Below are 16,370 nucleotides of genomic sequence, written 5' to 3' on the forward strand. Positions count from 1 at the left end.
GCGGGTCCGGGGGTCACGTGCTGAGGAAGCAGCTCCGCCAGCCCCGGAAGCGGACGCTGCGGTCCCAGGGCGGGGCCCGGCCGGGGGCTCCGGCCAGGTGAGAGACCCCCCCCCAAGTCTGGGGGGCACCGGTGGGCCGGGGGGGGTACCGGCGGGGCGGGGCTGGGCTGGGCTGGCGGCGGGCCGGGAGGGGGTGGCGGGGCTGGCAGGGGGTGGCGGGCCGTGGGGGGGGGCACGGGCGGGGCGGGGCTGGCAGGGGGCGGCGGGCTGGGGGGGGGGCACCGGCGGACCGTGGTGGGGCTGGCAGGGGTGGCGGGCCGGGGTGGGGCTGGCAGGGGGCGGCGGGCCGGGGGGGGGCACCGGCGGGGCGGGGCTGGCAGGGGGCGGCGGGCCGGGGGGGGGCACCGGCGGGGCGGGGCGGGCCGGGGCCGGGAGGGGGGGGCGGCGGGCCGGGAGGGGGGGGCACCGGCGGGGCGGGGCTGGCAGGGGGCGGTGGGCCGGGAGGGGGGGGGCACCGGCGGGGCGGGGCTGGCAGGGGGCGGCGGGCCGTGGTGGGGCTGGCAGGGGACGGCAGCCCGGGAGGGGGGGGCGGCGGGGCGGGGCTGGCAGGGGGCGGCGGGCCGGGAGGGGGGGCACCGGCGGGTCGGGGCGGGGCTGGCAGGGGGCGGTGGGCCGGGAGGGGGGGGCACCGGCGGGGCGGGGCTGGCAGGGGGCGGCGGCCCGGGAGGGGGGGGCGGCGGGGCGGGGCTGGCAGGGGGCGGCGGGCCGGGAGGGGGGGCACCGGCGGGCTGGGGTGGGGCTGGCAGGGGGCGGCGGGCCGGGAGCGGGGGGCACCGCCAGAGCTCTGGCACGTTGGTGGCTGCGGGGTTCATCCCTCCTGCCGAGTCCCCTGGTGGGGCTGACGAGATGTGGGACCCCCGGCCCCCAAGACGTGGCGGGCACCGGCACCCTGTCTTGTCTCCCGCCTGCGGAGCGGAGAGCTCGGGCCCCAGGCCGCCCTGGGGGCGGGACGTGCCAGGCCAGCGAGGGGACGGGGCCTTTGCCCTGGCAGGGGAGGCTCTTGGCTGCTGGGCTGCGGCTGCCTCGGGCCTGTCTCCTGCGCTGGCGGCGGGAAGGGGCTGCGAGCCGCCAAGGCGGTGCCCGGGCCCCTCTGCCCCTCAGCCGGGTGGGGCTGCCTCGTGCGTCCCTGGGCTGGCTCTGCCCGGCTGGCTCTGCCCGGCTGGCTGAGCAGGGCCTGGCCGTGCTGCCCTGGGACATGGCCTCCTTTGGAGGGTGCTCCCCCCATGGGGGGCCAGTGGAGGCCCTGTCCCAGAACCTCCCACGTCCCGCAGCCCCTGAGTGTCTCCTCCCCCCACACCCCCCCAGCAGGCAGTGCGGCCCGGGGCCGGCGGGCAGGATCTGACTCCTGTGTGCAGCATGCAGGTGACGGAGCGTGAGGCTGCGGGGCAGGGACTGGAGGGGGGCCCTGCCCAGCCCGATGCCCAGATGGAGTCGCCTGCCCCCCCCAAGTCCCCGGCCTTCGACCTCTTCAGCCTGGTCCTGTCCTCCAAGCGGCTGGAGATGTACCTGGAGCCCCTGGGGGACGCCTGGGAGGGCATCCACTTCCTGCTAAGGTAGGTGCCGTGCCCGGGCTCTCAGCATTGCCTGCGGGTGGGGGGGCTCCCTCTGGCTCCAGCACGGTTGGCAGCCACTAACCTGGGCTCTGCCCTGCAGGTGGCAGATGCCTCTGTGCTCGCTGCTCACCTGCCTGGGCCTCAACTTCTTGCTGCTCACCCTGACTGAAGGTAAGGGGTCGCGGGGGGGTGGGTGGGGTGGGGATGTGGTGGTGGGGATGGGGAGCAGGCTGGTTGGGGGGAGAACGGGGTGGCGGGGGCTGGGGATGTCGTGGCAGGTGGGTGGGGGATGGGGAGCAGGCTGGTGGGGGGGAGGATGGGGTGGCGGGGACTGGGGATGGGGAGCAGGCTGGTGGGGTGGGGGATGGGGAGCAGGCGGGTGGGGCGGGGGAGGAAGGGGCGACGGGGGGGCGGGGTGGGTGGGGGATGGGGAGCAGGCTGGTGGGGCAGGGGATGTCGTGGCAGGCGGGTGGGGGATGGGGAGCAGGCGGGGGAGGAAGGGGGGGGCGGGGTGGGTGGGGGGCTGGGCAGGTGAGCATGGCTGATGGGATGGGCTGCAAGCCTGGGGCTGGAACCGGCTCATGCCCTGGGGCACAGCTGGGGCTGTGGCTGGTTCTGCTCCGGCCTGGGGGCCTGATGTGGCCTGGCTCTTCCAGCTGCCTGGTTCTCGCTGTGCGCGCTGCTGGTCCTGGTGCCCGCCCTGCTGGGCTACCTGCAGGAGGCCTGCCGGGCCCGCCGGCCGGCGCCGGAGCTGGTGCGCCAGAGGTACCATAGCGTGCGGCGCGAGGACCTGCAGCAGGTGCGGCTGGCGCGGCATGAAGCCGTCACTGAGGTGAAGAGATTGTAAGTGCTGGGGCCCGGCGGGGCGGGGCGGGGCCCTACGGGGCGGGGCGTGGCCGGGCAGGGCTCTCAGGGACTCCAGCTTGGGGGTGAGACACCTGACACCCCCACCCCTCCCCGCCAGGGCTCAGGCCTGTGGAGTGGAGGCAGGGAGAGGCTGAGAGAACTGGAGTTATTTAGTCTGCAGAAGAGAAGAGTGAGGGGGGATTTGATAGCAGCCTTCAACTACCTGAACCCCCCTTCCAAAGAGGACGGATCTAGACTGTTCTCAGTGGTGGCAGATGACTGAATGAGGAGCAATGGTCTCAAGTTGCAGTGGGGGAGGTCTACGTTGGCTATTAGGAAACCCTATTTCACGAGGAGGGTGGTGAAGCACTGGAATGGGTTACCTAGTGTCACGGACTCACCGATCGTGCCCACTCTTGGCCCCGTGTGGTCCGTGGCAGGGTGCCCTTTCAGTGAGACAGCCCTTCTAGGGGGTCCACTCTTTCTCGGGGTTAAGCCCCTCCACCTCCTCGATCCACACCTCTTGGAGCTTTAGCACCCCTGTCTCTGCCGTGGGCCCCCTCGGGGAGTCCCCTCACTCTGGACCCCCCAGGGCCTCCGCCTCCCAAAGGGGATGATTCCCCCTGTTCTCTACACCGCAGCGACTCTCAGCCAGCATAAAACAGGAGGTTTATTGAGTGCTGAACACAGTCCAGGAAACTCAGGACCTCAGGCCTGGCCTCCCTCAGCACAGGACATCCAAGTCTCCCTGCACGCAGGGGGGATCTGCCTGCTCCTTCCCTCCAGCCCAGAGCCCCCCTGTTTCCCTGCTGGGCATCTGATAGCACCGGCCCCAAGCCCCCCTCTGTCCATTGTCTTCTCTTCAGGTAAACAGGGTCGCCTGGACCCTTCTCCTCTCGTCTGCCCTCAGGTCCCGGGGGTTCTCTCTTCACAGCCCTTGTTCTCCTGCTGGCCAGAACCAGCTGCCACTGAGCGGAGCCCCCGGGTCACCAGGCCATCGGCCGGGGTCCCCAGTTCCCTGGCTGGTCCTCTGGAACAACAAGCTCCCTCTCCCGTCACCTTGTTAAACCGGTAACCCCCGGAGAAACTGATTCCCACTCCCTCTGCATGCAAACCATAGGAAAACCAAGGGGGGGGGGGAACCCCTAGGAAGCAAGGAAACCAGGAATCTCCCCCACTTCCTCACACCTAGGGAGGTGGTAGAATCTCCTTCCTTAGAGGTTTTTAAGGCCTGGCTTGACCAAGTCCTGGCTGGGATGATTTAGTTGGGGATTGGTCCTGCTTTGAGCAGGGGGTTGGACTAGAACCTCCCGAGGTCCCTGATATTCGATGACTCCGTTTCGTAACTGCCCGCCACGGGGCAGGGTCCCTGCCAGACAGGCCCTGGGGTGGCTAGGCCCTGCTCAGCAGCCTCTGGCTCTGAGCAGTGGGGCAGCCCCAGGGCTGTCTCTATAATCCCAGCATTTGCTGAGCCTAGCGGTGCCCCCGGCCTGGCCCTTCCTGGCTGTGTCAGGCTGAGACAGTCCCCAGGAGCCCTGCAAGGTGCCCCTGTGCTGCTGGGCCTGGCGCAGGCGAGGGGCTGCCCAGCTCAGCGACTGGCAGGGACTGGGTTCAGTTCCTGGCTGTGGGCCCTGCTGGGGAGGATGGGACGCGTGTCCTGCGCGGGGTGGGGTGGATCCGTGGTCTGGGTGGCTGGGTACATGCCCGGGGTGGGCACCCCCTGACGCTACCGTTTCTTCCCCAGCCTGATCCACCTGGAGGGCTTCCTGAGCTGGCTGTGCTATGCCTGCGAGGGGGCGTACCGTGTGCTGCATTGGGAGACCCCTGCCCTGTCGTCCCAGTGAGTCTGCCCGGCCCCCAGGGGCTTTCTCCTCTGGTCCTTTCTGCTGCAGGGCCTGGCTGGGGACCCCCTGGAGAGGTTGCAAACCCAGCCAGTGAGCCAGGCACCTGGTGCCCAGTGTGTCTGGGAGGAAGGGAGGTGTCCAGGTTGGCTCCCCTGTGTTTCGGGGGTGGGGGGTGGGGGTGGACTTTGGGCATGGAAGAGTCATGGAGCAGGTCCTCAAGGAATCAATTCTGAAGCACTTAAAGGAGAGGAAAGTGATCAGGAACAGTCAGCGTGGATTCACCAAGGGCAAGTCATGCCTGACTAATCTAATTGCCTTCTATGACAAGATAACTGGCTCTGTGGATGAGGGGAAAGCGGTGGACGTGTTGTTCCTTGACTTGAGCAAAGCTTTTGGCACGGTCTCCCACAGTATTCTTGCCAGCAAGTTAAAGAAGTATGGGCTGGATGAATGCACTATAAGGTGGATAGAAAGCTGGCTAGATTGTCGGGCTCAACAGGTAGCGATCAATGGCTCCATGTCTACCTGGCAGCCGGTGTCAAGTGGAGTGCCCCAAGGGTCGGTCCTGGGGCCGGTTTTGTTCAATATCTTCATAAATGATCTGGAGGATGGTGTGGATTGCACTCTCAGCAAATTTGCGGATGATACTAAACTGGGAGGAGTGGTAGATACACTGGAGGGTAGGGATAGGATACAGAGGGCCCTAGACAAATTGGAGGATTGGGCCAAAAGAAATCTGATGAGGTTCAACAAGGACAAGTGCAGAGTCCTGCACTTAGGATGGAAGAATCCCATGCACTGCTACAGACTAGGGACCGAATGGCTTGGCAGCTGTTCTGCAGAAAAGGACCTAGGGGTTACAGTGGACGAGAAGCTGGATATGAGTCAACAGTGTGCCCTTGTTGCCAAGAAGGCCAATGGCATTTTGGGATGTATAAGTAGGGGCATAGCCAGCAGATCGAGGGACGTGATCGTTCCCCTCTACTCCGGATGAGGCCTCACCAATGTCGAATACTGTGTCCAGTTTTGGGCCCCACACTACAAGAAGGATGTGGAAAAATTGGAAAGAGTCCAGTGGAGGGCAACAAAAATGATTAGGGGTCTGGAACACATGACTTGTGAGGAGAGGCTGAGGGAACTGGGGATGTTTAGTCCTCAGAAGAGAAGAATAAGGGGGGATTTGATAGCTGCTTTCAACTACCTGAAAGGGGGTTCCAAAGAGGATGGCTCTAGACTGTTCTCAGTGGTAGCAGATGACAGAACAAGGAGTAATGGTCTCAAGTTGCAGTGGGGGAGGTTTAGGTTGGATATTAGGAAAAACTTTCACTAGGAGGGTGGTGAAGCACTGGAATGCGTTACCTGGGGAGGGGGTGGAATCTCCTTCCTTAGAGGTTTTTAAGGTCAGGCTTGACAAATCCCTGGCTGGGATGATTTAGTTGGGGATTGGTCCTGCTTTGAGCAGGGGGTTGGACTAGATGACCTCCAGAGGTCCCTTCCAGCCCTGATATTCTATGATTCTATGCAGCTGTAGGGGGATGGTTGTGACAGCCTGTACGAGGGTGGGGGCGTACACTGTGGGGACATGGCCTGGGGACATGGGGGAGGTACATACACTAGGCACATGGCACGGTGGGAGAGGTGCTGGGGGCTGCGTACGCGTAGCACGGGGTGCGTATGCTAGGCGTGCGGCCAAGGCGCTCCTGCTATCCTGGGCCCTGTACCCTCCTTTCCCAGGTTCTATGGGGCGCTGCTAGGCTCCCTCTGTGTCCTGTACTTGCTGCCCTTCTGCTGGGTCCTCGCCCTGCTCAACAGCACCCTCTTCCTGGGGAACGCCGAGTTCTACCGAGGTGAGAGCCCCCCCGAGGGCGCCCATGGGCTCTGGGGGCAGCAGTGGGTCTGACTGGCTGCCAGGGGACAAGTGCCAACTGGAGACCCACAAGCACCCCCCTCCTGGCTGGGCCCAGGCAGATTCCCCCTGGGTCTGACTCTCCCCATAGCTACAGCTGCCAGGGTCATCCCTGCTGCCAGCCTCCCCGCTGCCCCTCTGCTCTGGGGTCCCCTGTGCCCTCTGTGCCAGGTTCCCGCTGCCCCTTTGGTCCAAGGATCCTGGCTGTGGCAGTAGCTGCTGCTTGGCCCTTCAGGGGGTGACGCCGCAGCCTGGCACCCAACGAGGCCGGTGTGAAGGCAGCTGCTGGCCCTGGTCTCAGACCACTAGCGCCCGAGATGCCATCCTGTTCCCTCTGCCGAGCTAGGGACTTGCTTGGCCCCTCACCGCAGGATCGGCCCCTGGGCTGCCCTGGTACCGACCAGATCCGTGGCCCAGAGAGACCGAGCATCTCCCCGGGTCCCCTCCCCGAGTCGGGGAGCTGGTGGCAGGAGTGAGTGCTAGCCGGGACTCTGCCGGGGGAGGGCTCCCTGCACGTGGAACGGCAGGTCTGGGGGGGGCCCTGCTGTCCCAGCCAGCCCTTGTGCACTGTGGGGCAGGAGGGGCAGCGGCCCCGGCTCCATGCCGGGGCTGCGGCTGCCCCTCGGCACCATGGAAACTGCTGCTAGGGCCTGGATCATGGCTGGGCTGGACCCTGCCTGGGGGTGGGAGCTCTGGGCCCCGCCTGGGGGAGACTGGCATGCTCCAGGTGTGTCCCGCCCCGACGCTCGCTGTCTCCCCAGTGCTGCTGGAGCTCAAGGCTGCGATGGAGCAACGCCTCGGCCCCAAGCCCCTCGCCAGCACCCTGGAGCCGGTGGAGCCTGACGCGGGAGCAGAGGGGGGCAGCTCCCTGGTGGATCGGACCCCCACGCCCACGAGCACCGAGGTGAGCCGGCTGGGCTGGGGGCTGTTGGCTCGTGCTTCCCGGCCCCCATCCGGAGCCTGGTCCCTGTGCTGCCCGCGGCCCTGCCCACGGCCCTGGCTTCCCTGAGCTGCCCGCGCCGCTCCCTGCCCGGGTGGGCAGGGCCGTAGTGACTGGGCCTGTATCCTGGCAGGACCTCACGCCCGGCAGCGTGGAGGAAGCAGAGGAGGCGGAGCCTGACGAAGAGTTTAAAGATGCTATTGAGGTGCGTACCCAGCGGGGCAGGTGGGGGGCTCCCCACACACCAGGGTGCAGGTGGGCATTGCGTTGAGCTGTGTACCCCCTCGGGCGGCCACTGGAGGGCACCGGTGAGCGAGAGCTGGACAGGGATTCTCACTTTCCCCCTTAGAATGAGAGGGGCTGGATGTGGGGGGGGGGTCCTGCCCCCGGCCCTTCCCCACGCCCTGGCACGTGCTGCCCATGTGCCAGGCAGGCAGAGCCTAGTGCTGCCGCCTCTGCCTCGGAGAGAAGCTGGGGGTCTATGGCTGTCCCGGGCAGGGGCGGGGGGGGCCTGCCTCTGTGTGTTCTGTTGCTACTGCCTCTCCTCTCTTCTCTCCACGCGGCGGGAGAAGGAGACCCAGGCGCTGGCCATGGTGAGTACCAGGCAGGGCTGGCGCTCGCCGGGTGCTGGGGACGGGGGTGGCACCTGTCCCGGGCAGAGCGCGGCCCTCGTGTCCCTGGAGCGGAACCAGGCCGAGCAGCAGCTCCTGCCCCGTGGCCCGTGGGAGGCTCGGTCAGGGCGAGCTCTGCGCCCAGCTGGGTCCCCAGGGAGCGGCCCCCGGCTGAGTTGGGCTCTCCGGCAGGAGGACGACGAGGTCTCCCAGTGCTCCGCCACGTTCGACCTCGGCCTCCCGGACGGCAGCAGCGTCATGAGCAAGAACGAGGTGATCCGCAGCAAGGTGTCGCGGCTGACCGAGCGGCTCCGCAAACGATGCCCCAGCAATAACTTCGGTAGGGGGGCGGCGAGCGCCAGCCTGGCAGGAGGGGCTGCCGAACGCCAGCTTGGCGAGGCAGCCCCTCCCCTGCCTGTGTCTGTCTGTCAGGGGCTGGCCTGGGGGTGCCTGGGCGGTTGCTGCCCCGGGGAGCTGGGGATGGGCACTGGCTGGGCTGTGCTGTCCGGGTGCCAGGTCTGCCCGGCCCTGAGCCACGCTGTGGGCAGTGGGGGGCTCCCCCAGGGGTAATGCTGCCGGGGGGATGCTTGGTGCCCCCTGCAGGGCCCTGCCAGCTGGAGCTCTGGCCTCTGCAGCCAGGCTGGAGCCCCCGGGAGATCCCCTGAGCCAGGGCTCCTGCTGGGCTGGACCTGGGGCTCCGAGCTGGGTCCCCACTCTCCCGGGCGGCAGCAACGGGCACGTGGCCGTGGGAGCTCAGGGTGCGGGCGGTTGCCTCTTCCAGAGCCAGGGCATTCTCAGGAGCGCCAGGCGGCTCCGGGGGAGGCTGTGCAGACAGCAGAGAAGCTGGTCTCTGCATTGAGGCTGCCTTGGGCCAGGGCATCGCCTTGGCCCCTGGGATGCAGGGACTGGCGCCAGGCTGAGTTCCCACTTCCCCCCTGCTGCAGGCAGTTCAGCCCCAGGCAGTGCCCAGCCTGACCCTTTGCTCTGTCTCCTCTAGGAAGCTGCACCCGCTGTGCAGCCACCTTCTCCGTGCTCAAGAAGAGGGTGAGTCCTGCCTGCTTCCCACCCGCTCCCATCTTGCCAGCTCTGCTGTGGGTCTCTCTGGGCCCTGGCCTGGCTGGCTCAGCTGGGCAGTAGTGGGGCCTCCTGGCCACCCCATGCCCTGGGCTGTTGGTGCGTGGGTCGGCTCCTTGAACCTGCCACACCAGCGCTGCTTGCAGGCCTTGCTCTCCGGACAGTCAGCGACAGGCACCCGCCATCCCCCGAGTGTCCCGCCACAGGGCCCAGCCGCCGTTCCCTGCCTGGCACTTGGCCCAGGCTGCCGCTTGCCTGACCCCGCAGGGTCTGGGGTGAGACAGTGTGAGAATAAGCCACGTTTACAGTCGGGGGGGAGCCCAGCCATGGGACGTGAGGACCCTGGCACCAGAGCCCGCACTTGGCCCCAGCTGGGTGAGAGCCCCTCTCCGATTGCTTGTCCTCACGCACCCGGGTTCCGCTGCACCCCACACAGCGAACAGGGACTGGTCTTAGGTCAGGTCTTTGCTGGTGAATTAGCTGGCCCCAGGGCATGGTCTGGGGAGTGAAATTCACCCCGCTGCCGACCTAGGCCCTGGTGTAGACAGCGTCGGGCTGCCGCCTGGGGAGGTGAGCTACGCTCCGTGCTGGACTGCGTGTCTATGCTGCAGCACCAGCTCAGCCCCTTTGTAGTGTTGACGTCACCACGCTGGGACGACCCCCCCCGGTCTCCCCTGCAGCCTGACCCGCACTGTGCCCTGACTGTGCCCGCTGTGCCAGACCATAGTGCCGTGCCCAGACAGAGGGACGCGTCCCCCCCTCCTGCCGCATCTCTGCCCGAGGGACAGCAGTTAGCCTGCAGGCAGCTCGGCCCTGCGGGACCTTCCTTGGCACTCGAGGTGGGTGCCAGAGCCAGGTGATCTCCGTAGCCCGGGTGCCCTCAGCAGGTCCTTGGGTCACAGCCCCCCGGGACAGTCTCCAGCAACCCCTGCCCTGCCCCCGACAGGCAATCGCCTGCCTTCCCCCGGGGGGGGCTGCACACTGACCGGCGTCTCTCCCCCCAGCGGAGCTGCAGTAACTGCGGCAACAGCTTCTGCTCCCGCTGCTGCTCCTACAAAGTCCCCAAATCCTCCATGGGAGCCACAGGTGAGCGGGTGCAGGTGGGGGGCCTCTCTTGCTCCTGGCGACTCCAGCCCTGGCCTGTCCCAGCAGGGGGTGCTGTGGGGAGGGGGGCAGGGCACTGGCTGGGGGGGGCTCCCAGCGACTCCAGCCCTGGCCTGTCCCAGCAGGGGGCGCTGTGGGGAGGGGGGCAGGGCACTGGCTGGGGGGGGCTCCCAGCGACTCCAGCCCTGGCCTGTCCCAGCAGGGGGCGCTGTGGGGAGGGGGGCAGGGCACTGGCTGGGGGGGGGCTCCCAGCGACTCCAGCCCTGGCCTGTCCCAGCAGGGGGCGCTGTGGGGAGGGGGGCAGGGCACTGCGGGGGGGCCTCCCGGCAACTCCAGCCCCGGCCTCACCCAGGCAGTGGGGTGGCAGCAGTGCATCGGTGCTCAAGTAGGGATACCAACTTTCTAACTGCAGAAAACCAGCTCCCTTGCCCCACCCCTGCCCTGCCCCTTTGAGGCACCCCCCCCTCCAGCCCCCTCCCTCCATCGCTTGCTTTCACTGGGCTGGCTTGGGGTTGGGGTGCAGGAAGGGTGAGGGCTCCAGCTGGGGCTGCAGGCTCTGGGGTGGAGCTGGGGGATGAGAGGTTTGGGGTGCAGGGGGTTGGGGTGCTGGAGGGGCTGCAGGCTTCGGCTGGGGCGGAGGGGTTTGGCGTGCGGGAGGGGGTTCCAACCTGGGGCAGGGGTGCGGGGTGCAGCTCCCAGGCGGTGGAAGGGAAGCTCCCTGGCTCCGTGCTGCTCCTGAAAGCAGCCGCCAGGTCCCTGCAGCCCCTAGGCGCAGTACATGCTGCCTGTACCCGCAGGCACTGTCCCCGCAGCTCCCATTGGCCACGGTTCCCGACCAATGGGAGCTGCGGAGCTGGTGCTCGGGGCTGGGGGCGCATGTGGAGCCATGGTGGCTGTCCCTACGCCTAGGGGCCGGACATCCCGGCGGCTTCTGGGAGCTGTGCGGAGCCAGGGCTGGCAGGGAGCCTCCCTGAGCCCCGCTGCGCCCCGACCAGACTTTTACCAGCCTGGTCAGCTGCCACGGGCTCTTTTTGACAAAACCGGACACCGGGCAGCCCTAGCGCTCGGGAGCGTGCAGCGGCGATTGCTGGCTCCTCTCCCTTTGCTCTCTGGTGTGGGAGGGGCTCTGCTGGGGGCCATGGTGCAGCCGATCTCGGGCAAGCTGGGGAGGGGACAGGTCTCTGCTAGCTGGGAATGATGGGGAGGGTCTCTGGGGGGGATGGAAGTGATGGGGCATGGGGGTTGGTGTTGGGGGTGGTTGGATGGTGATGGGGGTCTTTGAGAAGGGTGATGGGCAGTGATGGGGGACGATGGGGGTTGGGTTTCTGGGGGGGGCAATGGGGTGGATCTCTGACAGCTCCTTTCCTTCCAGCCCCAGATGCCCAGAGGGAGACCGTGTTCGTTTGCTCGTTGTGTAACCAGGTTCTCGTCAAGTGAGCAGAGCCCCCAGCGGGGGAGTCTCCGGCTGCCTGTCCCTGCTGCTCTGGGCAGGAGAGCACCAGGATCCTGCGTCGCTGAATCCCCCCCTGCCTGCCCTGGCACTGCCCAGCCCATGGCACTGGGTGGCTGCGTGGGCCCCACTGCTCTGTTCCCTGGAGCTTTGCTGTGGGGTCCTGACTGGGGCAGGGGACTGAGGCCAGCCACCCCTCCTCTCTGCTCTGGGGCAGTGCCTCAGGGGCCTTTGCAAACCCCTGACAGTCACCCTGACCTGCCAAGCCCGAGGGGTAACCATATGCACAGTGCCCTCTGCTAGCTAAGTCCCCCACAGCCTGCCCCTGGGCTCGGAGCAGACCCTCCTCGCCCCACAGGGCTGGGCTTCCTCCCCGCCTGCAGGCAGATGGAAGCAGGCAGGAGCCAGGCTGTGCTCAGCTGGGCTGGGCGGAGTGCAGTGGCTGGCTGGAATGGGCCATGGTGGGAGGGCAGGGGGAGTAGAGGGCCTGGCGTGGGGTGGCTCTTGGCTCACACTCTGCATGCTGGGCTGCTGGCTTTGCCCACAGCGGTGGGTGCTGGTTCCGCTCCCCTCACCTGGGGCCACAGCACCCCCCTGCTCTGCTGCCGCCCTGCCCCACGGAATCCGGGCAAAGGCTTCACCCCCCATGGCCCTGGGGGGCTCCTCTCTCAGCAAGGGGGTTGGGTGTCTGCTGCTGTGAGTGAGGGCTGGAAGCACTACAGGGCCAGGGCAGAGCAAGGGTCTCGCAGGCAGGGCGAGGCCCACCGCCCGTTCTGCGCTGACCCCTGCATATGTGGACATTACTCTGTGTGTAGCTGGAGCTGGCTCCTGTGTCCCCCTGTGAGGGATCGTGGGGCCCCTGCAGGCCTCCTGGGCTGCACACGCCCTGCTGGGGTAGCCGGCACCTGTTCTGCTGGGGGGGGCTCCCTGCTGCCCCATGAGCCGCTGGCAGCAGGCTCCAGCCTGGCCCTAGGGCAGCATCTGCCACGTGCAGGTCACGTGAAGCAGGGTTAAAAGGTGGGGCTGCTGTGTGGAGACCTCCACCTGCTTTGTCCCATGGCAAACGCCCTGGACTGGCACCAAAGGTATGGGAGCAAGGAGAGCGCTTCATGCCTGGCCAGGCTGGGTGCCAGGCGTAGCTGGAGCGAGAGGAGACCTGGGGGGGCGGGGGGCAGAGGGGCTAGCTGGCGTGGTTGCTGCTGCTGTGCCAGGGTGTCCCCCTCACTGCCCTGGGCTGCTCAGGAGCAGGGTGACCACGGCCGGCTCCCAGGAGACTGGGGATGGGGGGCTGTCAGCGTGAAGCTCCCTTCAGCTTCTGTTCTGCCTGTTCCCCCTCCCCCTGTCCTTAAGGACTCACAAGGGAGGGCGGGATAGTCCAGCCCTTCCCCCTTTTTCTCCACCACTTAGGCCCAGTGTCTGACTCTCCAGTTTGGGTTTATTAACTTCTGGCCACATGGCCTGGGCCCGGTACCAGGGCGAGTTCTGGGGAGGGTGTGGTGTGAACGTGGCTCCTCTGTTTACGCAACAGCAGCTTCCCCTCTGCTTCTCTTGCACCGGTTGGTAAATGATGTGACTCACTTTCCCTGGCTGAGTTAGCACCAGTGAGAAACCACCTGTCCCGGTGGCCTTGGCCCGCTGGGCAGGTCCCTGCTCTGTGCCTCCAGGCCCCTGTCCCTGGGTGAAGGCAGGGGAGCTCTGAGGAGGACTGTGCTGTTAGGACCAGGGAGCCTAGTTTTCCATGATAACCCCCCCAATAAACGTGACTCTGCATTTCTCTGCCGTTTCGCTGACTCGCTGTGTGTGTTGCCCTGGCCCCAGGTGGGCACCCTCGGCCGGATCTGGCAGGCTCGGATACGGGGGTGCTGCAGAATGTTTTTGTTCTCTCACAAAAGGTGAAAAGTCCAGATTCTCTGCAAACCCCAAATCTGTGTTTTCTGGGCCCAGGGGCTTGCTCGGACCCCTGGTTATTAGTCATGGGGGGCTGGGCTGCCATCTCCTTGCCAGGCGAGGGGGCTTGTGCAGAGCTGAGTAGTGCTGGTGCCGGCTGTGGGGGGGGGTCTTCCCCTAGCACCCATGTCTCTGGCCGGAGGGCAAGGGCCGGCTCCCAGGGTGCTGTGGTGGGGAGGGGGCTTTGCAAGAGAGGAACCTCCCCTCCCACTTCTGCCAGCTTGGAGCTGGGGGTGAGGGCTGAATCCTGAGGTCTCTGCCTGCAGCCCCCCCGGGTCCAGCCGGGAGATGCCCCAAGGGGAGCCAGGCACCCCCAGGCACCTTGCACTGCAGGGACTCAGCCAGCGGGTGACCGCAGGGGCTAGGAGGGGCTGGAACAGGCGTAGCCGGGCCTCGGTTAGCACCGAGAGCAGGAAGTTACAGCCTGGCCCAGCTGGGTCCGGCCCAGGGCCCAGAGCTCGTGGCCCCTCTGTAGTCCCAGCCCAGAAGAGCTTCTCCCTCTGCCTCCAGCAGCCCCCACTTAACCCCACCTGCCCGCCCACCCGCCCCTGCCCTTTCTTCTCCAGCTGGTCACACCCGGCTGGCTTCCGGTGTGGGGGCTACATGGGTGTTTCTTGCTAGGTGCCAAATGTCTGGGCAATTCGGTGGCCATTGTCTTCTGGGACTGTCCGTGGACATGGGGCCCAGACAGCCCAGGGTCAGTCACACCTGGCTCTCTGCAAAGAGCAACCAACCTTCCCCCCACACCTAGTTACCCATGCAGCACGTAGGGGAAACTGAGGCACACAATATTCCTACAAAACATGAAAAATTCCCAGACTGTTCCCTCCCAAACTGGTGCATTCATTAGCCTTGTTCTGTGCCCTGCTACCCCCAAGCCTGGTGTGCCCCAGGCCCTAGTTCACAGGCTTGGCTGTAGCCCCAGCACAGGTCAATCTCCGGCCCAGCCAATGCCCCTCTCAGCCTGCCAGCCCCCGCCTTGCTGCTTCCTGTGACCTGCTGGAGCCGCGCTCCCTCCCCGCGGTGCCTCGTGTACAGCAAAGTGCCCAGCTCTGTGCAGGGCGTAACCCCTGGAGCTGGGGAGGGGGCACTTGGCTGCATTGATGCTCCCGCAGGGTGCCCGGAGAAGGTGTTGCTGGAGTCCTGGCCAGAGTGGCTGATGCAGGGGTGGGGCAAAGGGGGCAGCTCGGGCTGCGGGGCCTTGGCCTGGTCCCCAGTGGGGGTGTCTGTGCCATGGGGACCTGCACAGGCCTTGGCATGGGCCAGTGGATGCTGATGGGGCCAGCGTTTCCGGGGGCAGGTGGCCCCAGCGCCAAGCGGGAGCAGAGTTCTAGGTCTGGCCTGTGGCCCCCACCTGCCTGTTCATTGGAGCCAACGTGTGAGGGAGACAGGGCTTGGGGTGGCTGCGTGGGTCAGCCCCCAGCTCCTGCCACAGCCCCCCAGGTGGTCGTGTCCCTGGACTCAGCTGGTATTTCCTGGCCTGGTGTGTGGCATCTGCCCCTTCCCCCTGAAGTGCCCACCTGGGATGCCAGGCCTGGCTGTGCACGGGCCGGGCAGCTTTGGCACCGTGTGCGGGGGCAGCCAGGCTGTGCTAGGGCCAGGCCACAGTTGCTGTGTGATGCTGGGTGTTGGCAGGATCCTTGGGTGCCCCGCGGCCAGGACCGTGACACGGAGCACAGAGATCTGCCCCCACCCTGCCAGCAGCCAGGTGCCCAGTGTGGGAGCTGCCTTGGCAGCACCCTCTGCCCGTGTCCCCGGTGCTCGGGGCCTGCCGCGTCTCTCCGGCTTGGAGGGGCAGGGCCATTGGGCACGGGGCATTGTGGTGCCTGCAGGGCAGACGGCTGCAGAGCAGGGAGCCGAGCCTTTGCTGGCCAGGACTTGTGCCCTCCTGTAGCCATGGGGTCCCCTGCTGGGGCCTTGCTGGGGGATGGGGCCAACTCTGTGGGTGCTCAGGGGCTCAAGCACCCATGAAGAAGAACTAAGGGGTGCTCAGCACCCATGGGGCTGGCCAGGGCTGCTGTCATGGTGGCCCTGGGGCTGGCTGCCAATCAGCTGCTGAGCAGGAGGGGGCAGACAGGAGCAAGTGAAGGGGGCGGAGCCTGGATTCCCCCCTCCCCCGGGGCCACCCCACTGAGCAGGAGGGACAGGAGGGACCTGGCACCCGGGTTAACCTGCCCGACACACCGGAACTCGCAGGCTGGGATGGGGGGACCCGACTGCCCAGGGTTTGCCACCCGCTGGGCCTGACAAAAACATGGAGTGCCCCTCAGTGCAGCTTGGCCCCCATAGACCAGGGGGTAGCACAAGGGGCAGGTATCCAGCAGGGAGGCGGGAGTTGTGGGGGTCCCAGGGGTGCCCAGCAGAGGGGAGCCCTGGGGGGGTCTCTGGCAGGTGGGTGGGGCGTCTGTGGGGTGGCCGTCAGGCGAGTGGGGTGGGGTCCTGGGGATGCCTGGCAGGCAGGAGGGGGACCTAGTGGGGGAGGGGTGTTCCCGGGGGTGCCCGGCAGGCAGGAGGAGTTCCCAGTGGGGCCTAGCGAGGGGAGGGTTCCCAGGGGTGCCAGGAAGGGGCGGCGCGGGTCGGCCAGCTGCGGGCAGGGGCAGGCGGCCACGTTCCGCATGTGCAGCGCCGGGCGCCGGGGAGCTGCAGGGGGCCCCGCTTCAGCAGCTTCTTCTTCGGCGCTCGCCGCCCTCCGCCCGCAGCTCCCGGAGCTGCGTCTTCAGCACTGCAGGGGGAGTGGGGCTGGCTCGGAGCTGCCCCCGGACTGCCCGGGGTACCTACAGCCCCCCCGGCCTGCTCCCCCCGGCCCCCCGATCCGGCCCCCCTGGCTCCGCTCCCTACTGCCCAGCCCCACCCGGCCCCACTCCCCCCGGCCCCCCGATCCAGCCCCCTTGTGCCCCCCTGGACCCGCTCCCCACTGCCCAGCCCCCCCCCCCGGGCCCCACTCCCCCTGCCCCCCCGATCCATCCCCCCCGGCCCAGCCCCCTCTTGCCTCCCCACTGCCCAGCCCCCCCAGTCCCTTTCCAGCCCCACTGCCC

General features: G+C 67.3%; 1 protein-coding gene across 4 annotated transcripts; it reads left to right on the forward strand.

Annotated features, from left to right (window-relative positions):
- Window positions 1–13,162, forward strand: ZFYVE27 (zinc finger FYVE-type containing 27). Of its 4 annotated transcripts, XM_077823371.1 has the most exons (12): window positions 1–97; window positions 1,366–1,613; window positions 1,714–1,784; window positions 2,270–2,456; window positions 4,204–4,299; window positions 6,038–6,150; window positions 6,971–7,113; window positions 7,283–7,354; window positions 7,953–8,100; window positions 8,758–8,804; window positions 9,839–9,920; window positions 11,311–11,523. In XM_077823371.1, the coding sequence occupies exons 2-12, from the start codon at window positions 1,417–1,419 to the stop codon at window positions 11,373–11,375; spliced, it is 1,221 nt and encodes a 406-aa protein (XP_077679497.1). In that variant the 5' UTR covers window positions 1–97; window positions 1,366–1,416; the 3' UTR covers window positions 11,376–11,523. The 4 variants fall into 4 exon arrangements, with proteins under 4 accessions (XP_077679497.1, XP_077679495.1, XP_077679496.1 ...); XM_077823369.1 differs by lacking the exon at window positions 9,839–9,920 and having other exon boundaries at window positions 11,311–13,162; XM_077823370.1 differs by lacking the exon at window positions 9,839–9,920 and having other exon boundaries at window positions 29–97; window positions 1,369–1,613; window positions 11,311–13,162.
- Window positions 13,163–16,370: the final 3,208 nt, after the last annotated feature.

Source organism: Eretmochelys imbricata, chromosome 7 (assembly GCF_965152235.1).
Source record: "Eretmochelys imbricata isolate rEreImb1 chromosome 7, rEreImb1.hap1, whole genome shotgun sequence".
NCBI classification, from domain to species: Eukaryota; Metazoa; Chordata; order Testudines; family Cheloniidae; genus Eretmochelys; species Eretmochelys imbricata.

Bases quoted from the DNA above. Each gene is read 5' to 3' on its own strand.
- ZFYVE27 (XM_077823369.1), top strand. From the start codon at position 1,417: ATGCAGGTGACGGAGCGTGAGGCTGCGGGGCAGGGACTGGAGGGGGGC. The intron at 1,614-1,713 runs GTAGGTGCCGTG...TCTGCCCTGCAG, and splicing joins GGCATCCACTTCCTGCTAAG to GTGGCAGATGCCTCTGTGCT. The intron at 8,101-8,757 runs GTAGGGGGGCGG...TGTCTCCTCTAG, and splicing joins ATGCCCCAGCAATAACTTCG to GAAGCTGCACCCGCTGTGCA.